This window comes from Hirundo rustica, chromosome 1, assembly GCF_015227805.2.
Source record: "Hirundo rustica isolate bHirRus1 chromosome 1, bHirRus1.pri.v3, whole genome shotgun sequence".
NCBI classification, from domain to species: Eukaryota; Metazoa; Chordata; class Aves; order Passeriformes; family Hirundinidae; genus Hirundo; species Hirundo rustica.
This window is the reverse complement of record NC_053450.1, coordinates 62,664,005-62,686,477: the sequence shown is the minus strand read 5'-3', so window position 1 is coordinate 62,686,477 and position 22,473 is coordinate 62,664,005. Positions and strand designations below refer to the sequence as shown.

The 22,473-nt window shown below is 40.8% G+C and overlaps 1 protein-coding gene across 2 annotated transcripts in view; it reads right to left on the bottom strand.

The window, feature by feature from the left end:
* The window catches only part of ELP2 (elongator acetyltransferase complex subunit 2), a 39,538-nt gene extending 32,048 nt beyond the window's left edge, over positions 1-7,490 (bottom strand). The window contains exons 1-5 of one of the 2 annotated variants that reach the window (XM_040074516.2): positions 7,359-7,490; positions 7,181-7,259; positions 5,400-5,485; positions 3,497-3,647; positions 2,166-2,243 (exon numbers count right to left, since the gene is read on the bottom strand). In XM_040074516.2, coding sequence (XP_039930450.1) covers positions 2,166-2,243; positions 3,497-3,647; positions 5,400-5,485; positions 7,181-7,259; positions 7,359-7,490 — 526 coding nt within the window. Of the gene's footprint in view, positions 1-2,165; positions 2,244-3,496; positions 3,648-5,399; positions 5,486-6,435; positions 6,564-7,180; positions 7,260-7,358 lie in introns of those variants that run through there. The other variant, XM_040074523.2, reaches the window with a different exon arrangement.
* Positions 7,491-22,473: the final 14,983 nt, after the last annotated feature.

Below are 22,473 nucleotides of genomic sequence, written 5' to 3'. Positions count from 1 at the left end.
TTGTTTTCAAGGACAATCAGTTATAATCCTAGGCATCAAGAACATCTTCTGAAAGTTAAAGCATCCATTGCATATGAATCAATTTTCAATGCAAGCTTCAAATTTCTTGGTGAAATTAGAGGTTACTGTAAATACTTCAGGAAAAGTAGCTTATGATTTTCAGAAACATAATTCTGTATTTAGTTCCTGACTTAAGAAATGCAGATTGTTCTCAAGAGAAAAGCTTCTTTGAATCTCTGTGCAGCTGACAACTTAGCCTTCATAAAGATTTCTGAGCAACTTCTAAATTTATCATAGATCATTTTTCCCTGAAGGTCATTAAAATTCCAAATTGCCATTAGAGATTAATGTTTCTGACAAATGATCAGCAATGATATATTTAATAATATATTTTAAGCTACTTTATTTAAATTTCAGAATTAACATACTCCTCAGCAATATGGACTACTATGTCAGGTTTAGGGAGAAAACACTGACTCTGCTTTATTAAAAGCCCTTTTACAGACTTCTACAGGAAACATTTCTATACATTTACAGTTCAAAATCTAAACTATTTCTTGGCAATTTTAGCAGCAGAGTTCATTCATACTGGAAGTGGAACAAAAAAAGCAAATGTCTAGAATTTTTTCTTTAATTCCATACAAAATGTAATAATTTTTTTTGCAAATAGAAATTATGCAAATTTAAACTAATTTCAGTTCTTGAGAAAAATAAAGAACTCTTTTTCAGCTTAGGAGCACTGTACTGCTTTGGATACCTAATCTGAATTGGGATGGGAAGAATTCATAATAAAGCATTGCCCTGCTCCCAATGTAACTTTAAGCAACAATGGTTTTGGGGACTCTGGAAAACAAATTCCTTGCTATTCCACCATTCAAAGAAGCTTCAAACACTTCATGCAGTTTGAGTTTCAGAAACATTTAATTTCAAGAATTAATATGATAATTTTAATTTATGGTGTTTTCAGAATGTATGGTTACTTCTCTTATATACAGCATGATTTCAACATTGAACAGATGCACTACTCTAGAGTGTTACAGTGACAATTTCTAACCTGTACAGCAACATAAATGAAGATATAATCTATTGGTTTGCAATATGAATGTTTACTCATAGACACTGTGGGTACTTCACTTCTAAAGAATATTCACATTTGCAGTAATGATTTTAATTTGCCCTCGAGCCTTTTAACTTCATCTCAACAAGCACACGTTAGTGTATTTACAGGAAAAGAGAGAGAGATGTAAATGTTCTTTAGTGGTGCAGATGCTGCTTTTGGTACCAGACATGCTCTGAAAAACAGACCCTGGCATTTCCAAACGGGACAACACGTCTTGACAGAGCTTTCACAGCTCCCAGAATTATCAAAGCCAAAGAATAAAGTATGTTTGTAGGCATATAATCAAAACAACATATCAGTGTGGAACACATGCAGCAAAGAGCTGAAAATTCCAGATACAGTAAGAAAATTTAGCAGTTTTTCAGCTGGGAGCCTGGCAGGCCTCCATCCAGGTGAAAGACTCTAATGATACTTAAATACAAACTTAATTTAACACATGTATCTGGCTTGAGCATACATCTTCTTTATTAAAAAAGCTTCTACCTATTTGCACAAAACAATTGTGTCTGTGGCAGCCTACAAAATCTAACATTTCTGTTAATAGAAACCTACATAAACCATACTGAACAGTCAGGTTAAAGTAGTTCAGCATCTCAATTTTTTCACATTTAAGACTGAACAGGTGATAAACATTCCTTGGGAACCTACGGTTTTCGATGCAGGCCTTCAGATTTTTTCTGAATCTTGCCCTTCAATTCAAACAACAAGAACAAACATATGCAGCAGCACCAGGAGGAGGAGGTGGAACTAACAGCATCATCCTATCCCATTCATTTACAGCATTGTTACCCCATTTTAAAGCCTTCCATCTCAAGAGTTCAACTCAACAACTCTGAGCGCTATTTTGAAGACACTGTAATCAGTCTGTTTTTAATTACTAAGAGTTCAGAGAAAATCTTTAGATACAAGAATCAGCTTAAGCAGATTTCACAGAAAACAAAAACTGGGGCACACAGGTCTGCAGTCAGATAAATGAAAATCTGTTTGGGGGATTTCTCAGATTTTTCTTCCTGCATTGATATTCAAGATGCGCAGCTTTACTTACCATCACTGCCAGGCAAGAAGGATAAGCAGACATCCATAACAAATCCATTTCCAAACTGCAGAATTTCAATGCATTTAGCTGAAAAACAGGAACAGACAGGGTCTATCTCATTCACTGTAACTATTACACTTACGCTGTCATTTCCTTCTATATTATATCTCTAAAATTTCCCATTCATTTTTATTTTAAGGAGCTGAAAAAAATCTACTTTTTTTCCAGAAGCCTAAACAATAATATCATCTTATGAGTGGCCCTAAAAATTCATCCAGTTATTTGAGTTAGAAGATAACACTACATATTAAATCCGTACCACTTCAGTGTGGTAACACACCAGAAGCAATAAAACACAATAAATAAATAAACCAGAAGCAATAAATTACAAAATATATCCTGTGGCAACAACATTCGCAACACAGGAAGATAAAAGTGAATCCATTTGCTACAACAGCAGCTAGAGAGATGAAGAAAAACCTGCAAACATCCCTAAGGATCCTGGAAATGGTTAAACTAGTAAGCCATCCAGATCAAAATAAACAAGAGGATAGCAGGAAAAAAAAAACTCTCTACAGTGGAAGAATTAGTCCCTCTAGCACTGTAACCCACACCAGCAAGACAAAATGGAAAAGACAGAGGACTTAACAGGGTTCTTTGGGAGCACCAAAAATGCCTTCTGGAACATGGGACTGCAGATTGGCAACTCCCACCTCTCTCATGTAGGCAAGGCAACTTGAAATCTTCAAACACACCAGAGAAGGAAGAAGGTAGCTAACGAGATGCAGTTACTGTAACTCAACCAGCAAATAACACCTTAAATCTCGATTATCTACCCAGTTTATTTCTTGCGTATTTTAGAATGCTGTGTTCCCGTACTTCCATGCAAGGGCCTAGTTCAACAGAAGGTCAAGATCCCATTATCCCAAACTTTACTGGACTCAAGCCAATAGGAATAAACAAGTGACTAGTTAAACCTCACCTTTACAATGCCAGCATTCATCATTCTACTATGTAATTTTACTTCACCCATGCATACAGCTAGTCTGCCTCCACATTACAGAACAAAACACTGGTTCAGATTATCATAATTTGAATACGTATTTAAAAAAAAAGCAAATTCAGGTCCTGCACCCCTGATGAAATATAAAGATAAATCATTCTGCAAAACAAATCTGACCCACGGCTTTTGAAGAGTGATACAGTGATTTGATGTACTAAAGTCTGAAGAGAAATCAATGTAGTTGCATTGCAATATGTTAGTATTTAATACCTAATGGATAAGCATTCATCATTCTTATTTAGCCAGTATGTTATCCCTAACATTAAAAAAATGTTACCTTCTGAACCATGCCGAGACCAGATTCTCACAGTAGAGTCAGAGGCTGCAGAAGCTATTAGCAGACTTAAATCAGGTTCTTCTGACTGGTAGACAGCATCCACAGCAAAAACAGCTTCGGTGTGGCCTTGGAGAGGAATGCTTTTCACAAGCTGAACACATGAGAAAATTTTACAGAGTCTTAAATTCCAGTAACTTACATGGGAGAATTTTAAGAGCCATTTTAGAAAGAACCACAATACTGAAAATGAGTTCTATACCTGCAATGACAGTGCCTGCCAAGCTGTGCTTAAGCTAAAGCACATTCCAGGATATCCAGAGAACGGATACAGCAGCAATGAATATTAACTTGGTAAGATTTTGCTCAAAGCTGAACAGAATTAAATGTTCCTCTGTACACTATACAAACCTTAACCTTCCTTGGGGGAAGCTGGAAACAGTACAGAAGCTAGGAAGAGCAGTTTTCCTTCCATTTACTCCTTCTCTTGTCCCTCACCCTAAGGAACATCCCACAAAAGTCTGGAGAACCTTAGTGAAGGAGACAGAGCAGAGGACACAACGGAACAAGCAGCAGCAACAGCAGCTCTAGCAGCAATGTTTAGCGTGTTCTCACAAACCAAAACAGCTTTTTACTCCTTCAAAATGCCAACATGAAAAACAAAACCACTAAATTTAGATCAGTACAGGTGATTCAATTTGCAATCTGTTCCCCATAAACACAAAGATCAAAATGAGAAGCTTTTAATTTTGCAACCACAAGTCATCCAGCATATATCCAAATGTTATCATAGACAGACTTGACATCTCTTTCCAAAATACAGCCTGGTAGGCCCCAGTAAGCACTTCTGATTGGTTCAATACAGAACTTTGTTTTTAAGAATTTACACTGGTCTAGAACTGCCAATAAAATATGCACATTTAACCAATTGCCATATGGCTGTGCACCAAATCAGCAGAAAAGGTTTATAAAAAAAGTCTGTAACTTAAATAAATGCATGAACAGTTACAATGGGTAAGGATCAGAAATAACTTATTTCTGAAAGCTCTCCCCCATCAAAGTAGGTTCATTTCCCCCCATGATGCATTCTCATGCATTTTAAAATGCCAAGTCTAATAACCCACTTTGAGACAGATCATGAAATGGGTTACCTACACAGCCATTCACAACTCAGTGCCTAATAAGCAAGATTTTAAAAGCTGGATAATAAAGTGGTTTTTTTAATTCAAAGTTCAGGTCATTCTGAAGGCTCTTTCACACAACACTGAATCTTTTGCCTTACATTTTACAGTACAAATAATAAATTAGCATGTGTAGATTTCTCTGACAAAAGCTAATTGCTGCACAGATTTTTTTATTTTCATTTTTGTTAAACATCTACACCAACTTGTATATAATCCTGGTAAGACTATCTATAAACAAACCCCACACTCTCACACAGATTGACCACAAATTAATAGAAATGGATATAAGGAAACAAGGAAGAAGAGTACAGAAAATGCCAGCTCAGAATGGGCCTCATGATTTGAAGGTTTTAAGGTGGTTTAAGGAAAACTGCCATGTGAAATCAGAAAGCTGATGAGTCAAGAACAGACAAACAGGCTCTTTCAGACACCTAAACAAATCCACTCAATGACTGACAGGTTAGTTAATTTCTTTACCAATGCTGATTTGAAAAAGATGAACCACAGAAAAGAAGAAAGTTTTATTTATAGTAAAACATAGCAAGACAGAGTACCAACAATTTCAAGGATATACACACTGGGTTCGATTAAAAAAAAAAAAAAAAACAAACAGTCAAAGTGAAACAAATAGTATGAACCAGAAATACAGACAAAACAGATGATTTGTGGTATGTGAGAAACTAGTGCAGAGGGAGATCTGAAAAGAGGTTATTCCTGCTTACCTGATTATTCCATGTTACTGTATCTTTCAATTCCCAAAGAATGAGTTGTTTATCAGATCCACCAGAAATTAACTCTGTTTCAGAAGCTAAAAAATATGTTTTAGTTAGTTCAGTGTATACTTAACTTTGTAATAGCAACATAAGCTGTTTACTAGTTACTACTCACAAAGTATCACTGGAAACCAAAGCTTCCACCAAAATAAAGTATGGTTAATAGGAGTTGCCCTGTGCAAAACAGGTTATGAGCAAAGATATTCCCTAAGAAAACATAAAGAGAAAACTCACAGGACTATTTAAAGTTCTGTTTGAAAGTGGTAAAAAACACCTTTCCAAAACACTCGCAAAAATCCAATGGTGTAAATTAATCTTTTGGGGTTTTGTTTGGTCTTTTTAGAAGACAGGAAAATAAAGCAAGAGAAACCTAAACAAACAGAATTCAGAGCTTCACAAGAAAATTTAATTCCCAAGTTCCCTGAAAATAACTTCCCTTAATCATTTTTAAGAAGAACATGGTTTAGTGCACCCCGTTGAAAAGATGGCAGTTTATATCACTATTAAAAACCAATGTTCGCACCTCAGTACTTCTCAAAAAAAGGAAGCAGCACATCGCATTAACAGTCTAATCAACAGTTGCATTTCTCTTTTTCAGTGAGTTTCCAGAAACGCCTAAGGACAGGAATATATGCCTATAAAAAGCCTGCACTAAGCAATGTTAAATCCTGAAATTACTATCCAGAAAAAGCCTCATAAGTGTCTCAAACATTTCTGTCTATCTCTAAAGATTCTTTTTTTCGAGCCCATAACCTCTACGCAACTTCAGAGCTTTATATCAGAGATTGCTGCAAATGCCTCGCAAATCAGTTCACAAAGCCAAAACATGCAGAACTCCAAACCTTACTAAACAGACTGGTAGCAGAAAAGGCAGCACAAGCCATTGACCCGTGTGAGCTGCCACAGCCCCAGACAAACATCTTCTTGGGGTGCCCTTGGCTGTGGGGCCGGGAGCAGAGATCCCCTCACCCACCAGGCAGCTCACCTGGGCTTGGCAGGTTGCATTCCTGTAGACCCATCTGTTAAAATGAGGCCACACCTCGAGTACCGCATCTAGTTCTGAGCCCCTCAATTCAGGAAGGGCACTGATGTGCTGGAGCAGGTTCAGAGACGGGCAATAGAGCCGACAAGGGTCTGGAGCACGCGTCTTATGAGGAGTGGCTGAGGGAGCTGGGCATGTCTAGCCTGGAGAAAAGGAGGCTCAGGGCAGACCCGATCGTTCTCTACAACCACCTGAAAGGAGGGTGTAGCCAGGTGGGGGTCGGTCTCCTCTCCCAGGTAGTAAGGGACAGGATGAGAGAACACAATCTTAAGCTGTGCCAGGGGAGGTTTAGGTTGGACATAAGGGAAAATGTCTTCACAGCAAGTGTGATTTGACATTGGAATGGACTGCCTGGGGAGGTGGTGGAGTCGCTGTCCCCGTAGGTATTCAAGGAAAGACAGGACGTGGCACTCAGTGCCATGGTCTGGTTGACACGGTGGTGCTGGGTTATAGGTTGAACTCGATGCCCTCAGAGGTATTTTCCAAACTAACTCGTTCTGTGAAAATCCCTACCAGGAAGCATCACAGTCCCCTATTTCCTTGAGTGTACAGCGCAGCCCCGCCGTCGCTGAGCCTCCTCCACCTCCTGTGCCTGCAGGGGCAGCAGCAACCGCGGCCCGAGGGGCCCCGGCCCCACCGCGACACCGCACCCCCGACGGGCCGGGGGCTGCAAGGCCGCGCTACTCACCGCGGTCCCGCCGGCGAACCCAGCGCACGCAGTTCACCCTGCCGGCATGGCCGCGGAGGGCGGCGATCGCCCGCCTCACCTGCGGGACAGACAGACAGACAGCACCGAGAGTGAGGGACCGGTCCCGCTCCCGCTCCGGGCCCCGCGCCCGGCCCCACCCCAGAGCGCATCAGCTCACCGCCGGGTCGTAGAGGATGACGTCGTGGCAGCTGCCGAAGGCGAGGAGGCCGCCGCGGCCCCATGCCACGGCGCCGCCGCCCGCCCGGTTGGCGCAGCAGGCGATGTGACAGAGCGACACGGGCGCCGCCATCTTCGCCGCCGCCGCGTGCGCGACCCCGCGCGGCTCCCGTGGCAACGACCCCGCGCGGGGCGGGGCCTGAGCGGGCCGCGGCGCGGGCGCCACCGGGCGGAGCGGCGCGGGCTGGTGCGGAGATTTTCTGTGGGAGGTGGAAGTGTTTTTTATTGCAGGTTTTGCTGAGACCTCGGGGGTTTAAAAAGTTTAAAACTTTTCTGTTTGCTGGTTTCTGTGAAGAAATTCCTCCTAATGTCCAACCTAAATGTCCCCTGGAGCCGCTTAAGGCTGTGTCCTCATCCCTGTCGCTGGGTGCCTGGGAGAAGAAAGCGACCCCTACCCGGGTACAGCCTCTTTTCAGGGAGTTATAGGGGCCATTAAGTTCCCCCCTGAGCCTCCTTTTCTACAGGCTAAACAACCCCAGCTCCCTCAGCCACTCCCCATAAGGATTACCCTCTGGACGCTTCACCAAGTGGATTCCACCTGAGCTGCAGGAGAGCTGGGTATCAGACATCGTGTCACTGTCACCCATTCCTGGGCTGTTGCCGTTGCCTGTGAAGCCAATTCCTGATCAGGAATCATGCTCAAATTAAGTCTCTGACGTCGGGATGTATTTAATACTACCATATGTGGTGTCCTGAAATGACTGTCATGGAAAACAGAATTTGCAACTGAGCAATGGCCAGGCTGAATGTCTTGACCTGAATATGCTTGAATACCTTTGCTTTTCAGGGAAGAAAGCTGAGAATGTAGCAAATAGTGAACTCCATCTGTTACTTTTTTTTTAATATATATTTTTTTTAATATATATATATTTATTACCTTTCCTGCGTAAGAAATTAAAGTCAAATCAAGAAAAAATAAGTACTGCCATAGTATTCTAGTTTTACTTGCATGGTCACTGGCCTTGAGAAATGGAGTCACGATACAGGGTATTACATAGTATAGATGTGCTCAAATTGTGTCAGCCACCTAGCTTCACGGGTTCAAGGATTTTGCCAGTTCCCAGTAGCCACAGGTGCAAACAGCTCTTACTCAAACTGAGTAAGAGTCACAGCAGGACCTTCAAACATCCACTCTGCCTCCAAATGCAATGCCTCGCACATGCTGAAGACCCTGGAGCAGAAGCCAGGCTGAAGGGTAAACTTTCTGCAATGAAAGTGTGGAAAGGGAGAGATTCCTGTCCCCAAATCCCATCTAGGATGTCCTGAAATATTTGAAACTGAACTGAAAAGCTGGAAAGTCTGGGCTGGAGGGAGAAGCTGGCTTTAATGGGGTTGTGCAGGGAATGGGGCAGGAGGTGGGGGCAGGAAGAGAAAGCAGTGAAAAGCAAGCAGGCATCCAGAGGAAACACTCTGAACATGGAACATGTTGGGCCCTAAACCTCTCCTGCTGGCCTTTATCTCCCCATGTGTTCTTGAATCCTGGCTGTCTGCAGCGCTGTAACCTGACACAAAAACATTGCAGATAGGCACAGTTGTTTTCCAGTGGATATGAGAGGAAGGAAGCTGTGCCTGATCACACACAAGATACAGCCAGAAATGTTAGCTGCTAGGGGAACAAATGACTCCTTGCAGAAAAATGCATGGATCCAGTCATCAAAGCATGCCTTGACTGAGGAGTGCTGTCTTGAGCTGCCAGGGATGGCTGTGCAGCAGTCAGGTTGCACAGCAACCCCTTCTCAGCAGGCCTTGCCAGGGCTGGAGTCAGGGCTCCTGCAGAAGGAGGTCGGGCACTGCCAAAAAGCTGGGTCATGTTCTAAGAGTTGCGTCTGTTGCTGTGGGAACAAAGCTGGCTCTGGCTGTGATTGTAGGCATAAGTGTAGGCCTTTCCAGGACTGGATTGGGTGAGAGACACCTCTGTGACACAAAAAGTTAACTCTACCGATAGATAGCCTGCTGCCTTTGCTGTCCTGTAAACAGTTTTACTGGGGTGCTGCTTGTATTGGAGAGATTAGGGGTTGTGTCATGCCTGAAGGTGCGGGGGCATTGTGGCCCCATGCTGCAGGGTTTTGTGGGGCTGGTCCTTGCACAGCTCAGGGTGCTTTCCCAGCTAGTTTGAGATACCACATTCTGGTGGGCTGCTGGTGACAGTGATTGACTCTTTTCCCCCAAAAAAGGTCTGTCACTGTCACCGCTGTGTCACCCTAACACAGAACAACACGCAGAGAACTGGGATAAATCAACACAGAATAAGGACTTAAAAGTGCCATGAGGAATACTGTAGCAGCACCACAGTGCCATGGCTAAAAATGCATAGGAAGCTGGATTTATGTCAGGACAGATCAGCCCAGACGAGCCTAGTTTCTTACTTGTTGTAAGTACTCTGTCTGACCAAGGCCTCATTCAAATGAGGCTCTGAGCCTTTGGTCAAAGCCAACAAAATTTTTTTGTGAATTCTAATATTACAGGATCTTCTCTTGAAAACTGAAATATGTGGAGGATATTGTATAAGAAGTTTAGGATATCAGATAATTACTATAGAACCAATATACCTTTTAGGAACACATACTTTTTAAGGAAATAATAGGGATGGTCAGTGGTGTTACAAGGATAGAAAAGGACATACTCTAGACTTGTTGCCAGCTGCCAGTCTTTGTTCATGTCAGCTAATGTCCTCATGGAATTAGAACCTCTTGTAGAAGCGCAGAGAAGTGGGTACTTCCTTCCCCTTAGACTGGGTCATCACATCTGTGCTTATTTTACTTCATATTCCTAGAAAATAACTTCTTTATTTTACAGAAATATATGTAAAAATAATCTTCTTTTTCTCCCTTTGGTGTGATTTTTGAGACACAAGAAGAACTCAGCTCATTGAACATCAGAAATGGTTATTCGGGTGCCTAAGCAGACCTCAGAAGTCAGTCCATAATTTTGTCCATATCTTTTATGTGTCCCAGTTTGGTTCTGTCAATGGAGGTACATCTACAAGCTTTGATAAGGGAAATATTTGAACAAAAGCTTTCTTGAGCTTGAAATAAATTTGCCAGTTGTTTAGGCATTGGAAAAATACCTGTTCCAGTAGTAATTTTGTAGTAAAATAATAATTTTTATTGTAATAATAATTTTGATGGCAACCTCATGTTTACAAATGAGGTTTTGCAGACAGAGGTGGCTTAGTGCCCTTCATGTGCTCCCTACCCAACTCAGTTATGCCTACAACTTTATGAGCAAGATGGAGAAGATGGAGAAGACAACACTAACCAAAAAGTTATATTTAGTATTTAATATACTTATCTAACTATGTCTAAATGTTAAGATGGAAATATAATAACATTGCAAATATATTAAATCAAAGTTTAATGCTTTCTTTTATTGGGTGAAATCTTGATGTACAAGAATAAGTGTTAATAGACAGGAGTCATTCTACATGACACTATAAAGCAACAGTCACAGGTTAGGTTTACAGTTTAATTATATGTAGTTAAGTTCTATAGAAGAAAGTTCAAAAGGTATTAAATTAGCAAAACCAGTACTCAGAGGTTAGGGCCTTGTTCTTATAAGTTGTTGAACTTAGCCTATCTTTTTGTGTCTTCATTACTTCATGCTTATGAAGTAAACCCTAATGAAATTACTTTTTGCTATTTTTACTTTAGGTTCTTTGCCTCCAGTAGCAACCTGGATGAGTGGTGCCTGGTGAACGAAACAGCTATTCAGTATTTTAATGATGTCTCCTCATTAGCTATATCATGGCCCTAGGCTTAATTTGTTGTACAGTAGTAGTCTTTTCTGTACAGCAAAGAATTATCTTTTTTCATAACTGTCCTCTTTTTTTTTTTGGGGGGGGGGGCGGGCAGGGGGGAAGAGGGGTTGGGTTTTATTTTTTGAGGGTTTTTTGTAACTTCTATTGCCACAGCACCTGAATGTCTCAGGAAAAAACTTCACAAGTAACATTTTTCTTTATAAGATAACTCTTAGGCAGAGAGGTATTATTATATTAATTTCCTGGGGTCAATTTCTGCCTAGATCAGAATTCATAATAAAATCACAGACTCATAGAATGGCTTGAATTGGAAAGGACCTTAAAAATCACCAACTTTCAAGCCTCTGCCATGGGCAAGGACACCTTCCACTGATGCCTAGGGAAGGCTGACCTGAAACAGAGACTGGACAGAGCTAGAGAATAAAGTAGGTATTTATTGAAAGGCCTCCAGGATCCTCCTTGGGCAGGACAGAAGCCTCACCAGGGCTACACCGAAGGTGGACTGAGAATGGTCACAAAATGGCTAACCAGTCACAAGGTCTTACACTTTTATAAGTTTTGGTCCATTTGTACATTGGGGTTTAATTGTCCAATTACAGCTTCTTGTTCTCTGTTCATGTCCACCATTGTTTATGATGTTGGGCTGGAAGTTGTCCTTAGTCCTCAGCAGGAAAAGGATTTGTTTCGTCTACTACTCTGTGAAGAGAGTTTACTGGCACTTAATATGAGACTCAGAACCACACCGATAGGCAGCACAGAATCTGAAAAACGAGAAAGCTAAAACTTAAGGCATCACCACTAGACCAGGTTGCTCAGGGCCCCATCCAACCTGCATTTGAATACTTCCAGGAATGGAGCATCCACAGCTTCTCTGGGCCACCTGTTTCAGTGCCTCAGCACCATCACAGTACAGAATTTCTGCTACAGAACCAGCTCTCTTTCAGTTTGAAGCCATACCCCCGCTTCCTATAACTACAGTCCTTGATAAATAATCCCTCCCCTATTTTCTGTAGTTTCCACCCACTTCAGGTACAAAAGGGCTGCTCCAAGATGTCCCCAGAGACCTCTCTTCTCTAGGCTAACAACCTCAAATTTCTCAAGCACCTTTAGGGGTGAAATGCCTGTTGTGGAAGACAGAGGATAGCATTAAGGAGGCTGAAAAACCATCCACAGCATCCTTTGCCTCCAGCTTGGATTGAGAGCATTCAAAACTGAGAAATCAGATTCCAGCCCTGGGACACTTCTAATGGTTGTGCCAAGGTTTCCTCTGAGGGATCCTAGCAGGAGCACAGTGAAAATGAATATTAAAGAATAGTGACCAAAACCATAAACACGCGTTTAAATAACTTCCCAGCTTCACAGAGGATATCCTGTACAACAGCTGGAACAACTCCATTGCCTTTGACATCTGAAAACAGATCCAGCCACTTCCTTTTTGCCAGCTGTGGGATCTGTATTAGAAGGCATTCCACTGCATGAGGAATGCTAATTTGTGGGTTTGCTAGAATTTCCCTCCCTTGAGCATGCACCTATCAGATTTGAAGGTATGATCAAAGAGAAGTGTCGTTCTCAAAGTTACTAATTGAGTCCATTAAAATCCAGCATCAGACTGCTTTTCAACTGCCACTGGAACAATTCAGGAATTGTGGGTCCTGTGTTCGATAAAAGTTAAGATTTCTATTGTATCTTGAGTATAATGTAAGCCTGGAGCATCCTTTCCAAATACAGTTCTCAAAATAAAAAAGCAGATATTGTTACTTGAATAGATTTAATTTTAAATGTTTAGGGAACATTTTTAGAAATAATTTCTCCTTTAATTCATCTCACTGAAGACTGAAAGTTGAATTATGCTGGTGAAGGAAGTTGAACTGAACAAATCTAAACTATAGCTATTTCCATTTTCCTTGAAGGCTGTATTTTAAGTATTCTATGAATAGCTTAAATCCTCACCGCCTAAATGGATTTCTGATTTTCTAAAGAAAAATAATAATAATAATTATTTAGAAATATAATTCAAAATTAGTTCTCCAAACAATGACTGTAATTGCTGGCTAAAAGAAATTCTGCATAAAATCTCTCTGATATTCTTTTTTTAAAAGGAAGACCTAACACAAACATGACCTAGCAAATTGCTTGGGAAGAAGAAAAGAGAAAAAGGATGAAACAGCTTGTCACATAATCAAACTGATTATGCATTATGTTTTTGAAACAGAAGCTCTAAAAAGAGACATCATAATGGGCATTCATTCCAGAGGGCGTACGTGTACAAACACACATGCACACACACACAAAAGAAAAAGTACTGGAATAATTAAAGTAATATTTTACACTTTAATTCTGTATTAGCAGCAGTTCCAATAGGACTTGTATAGGATATTTTCCACACCATAGAATATCTCCCAAACCCAACACCAAATTTTGTAATAATCTCCTGATGCATCTCTTCATGCTTGTTTAAAAAACCCAACCGAACATGAGTCAATATCAGGTGGTGGTTTTATTTGCACGCGCACACACACACATTTATCGTGTAGCCACATCCACTGCATATATATTTAAAATGGGTTTTGAAAAGGTTACATAACCTCCAGAAGGATATGCCTGATCCAAAGCCTTCAGCTTTCCAAAGTAGTCAGAGATTCCCAGTATTTGATGTCGCTTTGAATCCAAAGTCTGGTTACTGACACTAGGAGCTGGCAACCTTTTTTATCTGTATGATAATGTCACATTTCCCTGCTCTTTGTCACTGTCTCACTCCAGTAACTTGGTGAGCACAGGTAGGAAAATTAATAACCTTCTCTCCTGGTCTGGAGAGCTGTCATGGATTTAAGCTTGGGGAAGTACAAACAGCATTAGAAGTTTGTATGAGGAAATCCCCATTCCCAATGATAAGTTCTCGAAGGCAATTGTCTGTTGAGTGTCACAGCTGCAGAGAAAAAAGGAACATGACACAGCATATCCTATGCTCATACAGCAGCCTGCTTGTGTTGGGTGAAACTGCCTGTCCTAGGAAAGATAATGAGAATTTTCTGCTAGGAAAAACCCTCTCACTTCTGTCATAATTCCTTTTTAAAATGGGGGAGACTACTGGTGTACATTGGTGTACAAATTGTCGGTAGTAGACAACAACTTCTCTGGAGAATTTGATGAAGTGCTTTACCACATATTATAGGTGAAGTTATGAGAAAGGCTTGAACCTGTCCCACCACAGGGGCCAGAAAGTGCCCTGTGCCATTCAAGTTGGAGTTGGCATCACAAGTGATTCTGTCGCTCTTCCCCTGTCACCCACAGCAGAGCACAGCCCAGTCAGATGCCACATGCCACAGAAGAGAAATGAAAAATACTTTATTTAGCAAGTGGGAAATGTGCTTTCTGTTTGATGTGGCTCGGCTTAAATAAGCTCCTCAGAGGAAGACTTCATGCCACACTAGCTTCAAGAAAACATTGCTAACAAGAAAGGTATTTCCTACAGAGATATGACTGAATAATAGTTGATGGTAAAGAAATTTAGAAGGGAAGAATATTGAGTGAACATGAGGAAAAAAATCCTTCTGATGAATCAGTTAAAGTATACCACAGCAGGAGATAGCAGTGTCATGAACAGGAACTTGTGATATCTCTTCAGATTTAAGGTAGTGAGATCTGCTTTGCACCTAAACCTGGAGTTCAGCCTCCTTCTTCTGCATAAAAATTCTAAAAAACTTACTCTTTGGACATTGAGCAATTATTTTGATACTTAAAATAAACTCACTGGACAAAATAGAAAAAAATGCAAATGAGTTTGCATAAGAAAAACACCATGAAACCGAGAGAACATGAAATATGAAAATATAAAAAGCTGCATCATCTTAACCATTTAGAAAAACATCTACAACATACAACTTAAGCTGGCATTTCCAAGCACATTATTTTTAACTCTCACACACTGAAGTGTTTTGAGGCAAGGTATTTTATCTACATTTCTAGTCATAAATTGAACCATTTAGAGAAGTAAAATACTGAAGCAGGGATGTCTAGAGAACAAGGGCAAGAGCAATCTCTGCAGTTAGCATTACAGGACATTGTGCAAATAGCTTTGTGTGAAAGAACCAGGCAGAAGGGGTATCTACCAAAAGCCTGCAATGCACACTGAAATCACTCATGAAATCAAACTTCTGCACACTCAGCAGTAATAACACTCAGAGAGTAGATCCTTACCTTTCATGTTGCATTAACTGTCAACAAAACTAAACTTACACAAGGCAAGGGTAAAATTTTACCTCATTTTGAGTGCATGAAAAATTGTCATTTCACCAAGGAATATTGTCAAGGTAAATTGCAATGTGCCTCATAGTTCCTTCCTCACTTCTTCCATTTCTTCCATCCAAAAAGTCCATCTTCCATGTAATCAACAACAGCAAAACTTTTCTTTTGCCAGGCTTTCCTTGCAGTCCAAGACATGGAGAGCTACATCCTCCTGGTTATACTTACAAATTGTGGGGAAAACAGGTTGGAGTAAGAGATCTGGGAATTTGGATTGATTGATGGCCATTTGAATATGGGTCGGCTGTGTGCCCTGAGCCAATCATAACCTGTGAGTCATCAGGAGATGGAGATAATAATGGTGATTATTGTCCTGCTCTGCTCTGCTCTGCACAGGGACAACCTCATTGGAGTCTACAGCCTCCTCAAGGGGGGCAGTGGAGGAGGAGGTGCTGAGCTTCTCTCTCTGGTGACCAGCAGTAGGACATGAGGAAATGGAATGGAGTTGTGTCGGGGGAAGTTCCGATTCTTTACTGCGATGGTGATTGGTCCCTGGGACAGACTCCCCAGGGGAGTGATCATGGCACTGAGCCTGTCAGAGTTCAAGGAGTATCTGGATTATATTCTTAATTTTATGGTAATTTTAGTAAGTCATGCAAAGAGCCGGGCGTTGGGCTCAATGATCCTTACAGGTCTCTTCCAACTTGAGGTACTCTCTGATCCTTTTCCTAGTCTGTCATTACCTTCTAGAAACCTTTTTGTTCCCCTTTTCATATCCCTTTCCCTCTCCTACTCACTTCTCTGTTGCCATAACTTCTTCACCGAGTGTTTTGTAGAGTGCATTGTGTTCAAGGAGCTGGCAATCCTGAACATCCCTGTTCTACTGGGCCTTGTACACAGGGCTGCAGCAGTCCATTCATTAGCGTGAGCAGCCCAACATGGGAGCCACCCCACACCAGCCTGAGCTGCACTGGTGTCTATGGGATGGAGATAACATTCCAAGCCACTGGAAGACTGACTGTTAGCCAGACAGCCCACTCAGATAATCTGTGACTTACAAAACGGTTGAGAAAGGCGACTTTTGTGTGGATCAGGGTGTGGAGCGCAGCTCTTCTGCCTGGGAGAGAGCTGCCCCTGGAGTGATTATCTCAGTTGCTTGGAACATGATGTTAATAACACCAAGGTCACTGTTTGATCCCTGTTTGGGCAATTCACTTAAGAGTTGGACTCGATCTTTCTGGTCTCTTCCAACTCAGCCTATTCTGTGTGATCGTATTTCTGTGTGAGCCCTGTCACTGTAACCCCAAGCAGGCGCAGGTGGGTGCTGGTCTGCCTGCCCAGCAGGGTCCTGGGGCTGTGCCAGGTTCCACAGACCCTCTGCCTCCAGGACTGCCTCACCTGCATCACAGTCACAGAGCTGCCTGTGCGCAGCTCCCACACCATAGCAGCAACTTTGCCTCCTACGTGGCCTTGCCTGTATCTAACCATGCAGCAAAAAGTTCTGTGAGCATCCTTTGGAAACAGAGTTTTCTTGTGAGAAAATCCTATATTAGCTCAAAGAATCAAAAGGGGGAGGATGAGAGAATGTCATGGACAGGATCTGCTCTGTGCGGAATTCCTTGGGGAAATCCATCTGGCTCCATCAGATGCTGCATGAGCACAAGAGTGCCCAGCATCTGAAGGGATATAAAATGTACTCACTTTATATATATTCCTCTTCTTATTGTACAAACCCTGCTATTTTATGAAGTTGTTTAATTTTCTAACCTTTCTTGTTGATATCTATAACAAGCCCTGCTCTGTCCCTTTCCCCCTTCACCTCACCCCCTCCCCAGAGCAGAACAACCTCCTCTGCCTTTTCCCCACTGCAGGTGTAACCCTGTCCTCTAATCCCTCCACCCCTCTGCACTGTCAGCTCACTTCCCTCATCACAGCCCTGAGAGCCAGGCCATAGAAAGGCTTTGAGATGCTCATGAAATGGCATAAAGTCCAAGCACAGGCGACTGAAAGATTCTGTCACCCACTTCAGTGTGTTTGCATTACATTTATATTTCTCATACTGTAACATATTCCCTGCACTGAAGAGTTGCATACCATGCCTTGTGCAGAAACCAGCTACACTGAGCTGGGGAACTGTCTATCATTCCTAGACTATGCAGGTGCCTAATGCTACCAAGTCGCCCAAAACCGCGCAGCAAGCAAGCAAGGCGAAGGAGAGCTGCTGAGATGACTTCTACTTGCACACTTCTCTGCCTTGTGTTTAGCTCTTTGTGAGACAGGCTTTAAATAATTCTGTTTTCAATAGTTTTGTTTTGTTTTGTTTTGTTTTGTTTTTGCCTGACTGTCATTAGTCATCACCTGACTTGGAAGTGCTCAGGGTCTGGGGAAGCCAAGGCATTTTGGTTCAGCTGTCAGGTGAGGCTTGTGACAGATGGCAAAACTTTATTCTTAATGAGAAGTTTTTCCACCACAGGTCTCCAGCAAGGGAGTCCTCCCTCCCTAAGGCTGCAAGTGAGCCCAAGGTCACTGCGGCAGGATGTGCTGAGGTGAGTGTCAAGGAAAAGCACAAGCCCGGGGGAGTCTGTAACAGTCTGCAGGTGGTGCAAGTGATACCCTGAGGACTGTTCTATCTTTTTGAACACCAGGGTAATGATAAGGATGGCAACAAAAGGACAAACCTTTAGCCTTGGGGAAAACTGAAAAAGGGGCTTTCACACTGGAGCCAAAAACAAACCAACGAAAAATTGAGTTATTTACTTGGACTTTATTACAGCCTTCATCCATCTGCATCAAACATTAGTCATAGTCACAGAGCTTTTAGTAGAAGGAATGACTAAATTATAATAACACAGCAGGCTTATTTTCTAATATGCTACAAAAATGACTAAAGTATTAGCAGGAAAGCTCTAAAACTATAGACCCAGCTTCTTATGGTCATATTTGAATTATATAATCTCTAATAATTCTTTCATATTTTTCCAAATGTATACCAATGGAATTGTTATCACAATCTTTTCCAAATTCCTGACAAAAGGCATCAATGTGAATAAAAAAATTATGGCATAGTCGTGATTAGCTTTATGGTATGTAAGAGTCATGATCTCTGTCTTGTATATTTGTAACTACCTGTATAAAAATTTATATCTAAACAATATTTTCTGACCCCCTTTTGAATATATAGCATCTGTTAGGAAGTAAACACAGATTTTCTTGTACTGTATAAAAGATCCCAATGTTCTAGAAAATGCTAAGAAAATGTTTTAAACATTTTTTTTCTTTTTTTTAACATGAGTCTTTTTTTTTCTCCCTAGATCTGTGAAGAGACTATGTTTTCCTACTTACTATTTCCATCACACAGAGGAAAATTTTATTTTCCTTAATTTAATCATAGAATCATGGAATGGCTTGGGCTGGAAAGGGACCTTGAAGATCGTCTGGTTCCAACCTCCCTGCCATGGACAGGGATGACTTAATTAGACCAAGTTACTCAGAGCCCTATCCAACTTGTCCTTGAACACTTCCAGAGATTTAGAGAACTCCTAGAATAAATCTAATCTCTCCCTAGACGTAACAAGCATTACAGGAGTTGTCCCAAGCTGATAGAAATTGTTATACTTCTGTTGGAGCAAATCTTTGATTGTTTACATCTTCTGAAGGCTTGCTTCTGAACTGTGGCAAAGTGGAATTTTATTTGTTACTTTAGTAAGTGTTCAATATGCCCAGTTTGCTATGATATAAATCAATTTATTGTAGCTCCAGCACACTACAAAAATCCTCTTACGAATGTTGGAAATTTATTCTACCATTTTCAGGGCAGCAGTTGAAAGACAAATTGAATAAATTTTAGGTGGGTGTTCATGAAACAGGAAAAAAATCAGCAGCCTCTTAGGCAGATTTTTCCCTTTCTGGCTTTTTTTTTGGTTTTGTTTTTATGACATAGAAACAGGATGTACTTTCTCTCTTTTATTATAGATAATTGCATCCAAATCTTCCCATATATTAAAAATAACTCATTTTCATGCATCTTTGTAAAATACCTGGTGGGTTTTTTGGGTTTTTTTCTATTTTCTGCATCTCTGTTATTCCAAATTTTATTACATCTGTTTGTCCAGGACTACACGTTTTTTCAAAGGAGATCATCAGATGCAATTTGACAGTATGTTTGAAGAAGCTCTGATAAACAAAGAATGACTAATAGGGGTTTTATCATTATTTCACATCATTGTTCAATTCCAAGTGAAAACCTCAGCCTACATTTTTAAGGATGCTATTTATACGAACAGCCTATTGGTTTGTTCAAATATTTTCTCAGAGTAGTTCCTTTTCTTTCCCTTCTTCCAGTTACTTTAAGTCCTTACTTGATACTTACAAGCACATTATTATATGAATATTTTAATTTTCAGCACGTGGACATCTTTCTGCTTTTAGCCTGCATATATTTTGTCCTTTCAAAACTTTAGAGATTATTTTTTTGTGTCTAAGAGACTTATATAGGTTAGCTGTTTATTTTGCTAAGTCATGTTCTTCTTTCTGAGTAAGACTGAATTCTAAGTAAGATTAGTGATAGACTGAATATTATACACAGTTATGAAATATATTAACCAACACATAATATGGCAATAATTTAGTTTTTATATGTATAATACCTATAAAAAGACAATCATATTAAAGCCCAAAATTTTCTTGAGCATTGGAGGCTGAGATAATCTGGTTTAGGGTTTATACTTCGTCATGGTTGCATTGATTTATGTCTCATTTGACAAGAAGGTACCTGATAAAGTGTCTTTTGAGTCATAGGACAGGAGGATTAAAGAAATCTAAAGTTTTCATATCTTTGGGCTCCAAATTCAAGTTAAGCATTGTAAAGCGGAGGTGACCTACCTTGCAAAGATGCTGAGTCTCAGCTGGTACGGACGTGAATTGTTCTCACTCATCGCATTATCCCTCTGAAATCCTCCTGTCTTGCCCTGTCTGTTCCCTGTTACATGTGACATGTCTTCTCTGATCACAGATTCCTTCACATTCTCTTGCCCAATTGTTTTTCCCCAAACCTCTTTTCTCCTTAAACCCTTTCAAAACTGTGCATGCTTGTAAATATTTCTAAATTCCATATAGAATTTTAAAAGGCAAGACACTAAGTAAAACCTTGACCATGACCTTTTCTTTGAACTCTCTTCTTCCATAATCCCCATTTGTTCCCATGGTATATTATTTCCCCTGTTCCTAACCTATTTAGAGATTTACAATGTTATGCTACTATAAAGAGATTTCGGATTTTTCTTTCTTCACAAATAACAATTTATTCCAGACAATGGACATTTTTTTTATCTCAGAACAAATATGGATTAAGGCCATGCTTCAATGCCTGAAAATTGTTGATGATCCTGCACATATGAGTTTGGTAATTTGTAGTTCTGAGTTCTGGGGCTCCAGTTGTCTTATGACCTTTCTGTAGAAAGAGGAAGGTAACTCCTTGCTCCCTTCCACCTTCCCCCAGTGCATCAATCCAGCCCTCCTGTGGAGACAGGGATATATATGAACCCTCAAGACTGAAGATGATATGGAGTCCAGTAGCCAGAATTCAGCTTAAGAAGTCCAGTTTTGCACAGAATTTCTGAGCAAACACTTCTGTCCTGCCAGCTTTGCTTTGCATTAGAGAGCTGTTACCCACAGCCAAAGTGCAGAGTGGGTTGGCACATTTTGTTATTTCCTAAATTGCTGCAACAAGTTTTGCCTGAACTTTTTGATCAATCTCCTCAACCCATAGAGTGAATATAATAACCAGGCAAAACACAATATTCACAAACAAGGAGGCCTCTTATCTGTCAGAGATGTTATTTTTTTCTGTCCTGGTTTCTTTTCCAGCAGACACATAATGGAACTGTCACCTTTTATCATGAGATGTTGTGATATTTCTCTGTTGCTTTCCTAAGCAACAGAGTCCCTTCAAGGCAAGTACAAGTTATGTTTTCAGTTAAAGCACAATGTCATACATTTGCTTCCATTTCCATCTCATTGACAAACAGTGAAGGTAAAGAATATATATTGTATTTCCATCCAGTCTGTTCAGGAATTTGAGAACCACTCATAAGCTGGCAGGGCAAAAGTATCACTGTGCATATGTAGCTTCTCACACTTATCACAGATTTGCACATCTAGGTCTGAAACGCATATCCATCTTTTCAATGTCATTTGATTTCAAGTAGTTGCCGATTTCACTCTGTATCATTTAGGTAACACCTTTAAGCCCAGTGTTCTCCTCCACTTCTGAGTACCGTGACCGTTTTGATCCATTTGTGCAAATGCCCTCCCACACAAAGGCAAGTCAGAGGTGTGATACTGGTCTTCACCACCTGGAAACCTATTCCTTTTAATAGAGAGCTATTTTGGTCCCATTCCTGAGTTCAGCAAATATTTTTACATTTAACGTTCCTATCTCTAATAAAAAGAATTGTCTTACATGAATCATTTCAGTGGGTCTGAAGAACTGCAGGTTTTGTTTTATTTTTGACTGAGTACAGTTTGGATTAAAATAAACTTGGTTTGTTTTGCTGAGCATCATTTATGAAGGCCTGGAAGGAGGTATTAAAGATGACTGGATGTGATGTGCTCTGAGCCCTTCATCTGCTGATGTGCCCCTGTATAAACTGCACTACAATATACAGGGTTTAAGGTGGACTCTAGGTAGCCTCCATCAGGGCTTTTACCACACTCCACTGAGGCTATGACTTTGCAAATGACAAAACTTAAATTGTTTAATCTCCAAACTAGAAGATAAGTCCCTTTGATGTCTTTGAATGTAGGGCTGCCAGGAATTCCAGGGCGCACTTCATACAGAAGCAAATCACCCAACACTGTACGAGACATTCTGGAAAATCTTTCCAGAGCTGCTTCTGTACCACCTACACAGGCTGTCCTCAGCCTACTACTGGCAGGCTGACCAAAGCCCTTTATGGCTAGTTTTCTTAAAACTTGGCATCTTCTTATTTCCTCTCCTCGTTGAAAAGAGCTTCTGCCGGTAGGTTGCTTTTTGCTCTGCTATGAAGGCACATGTACT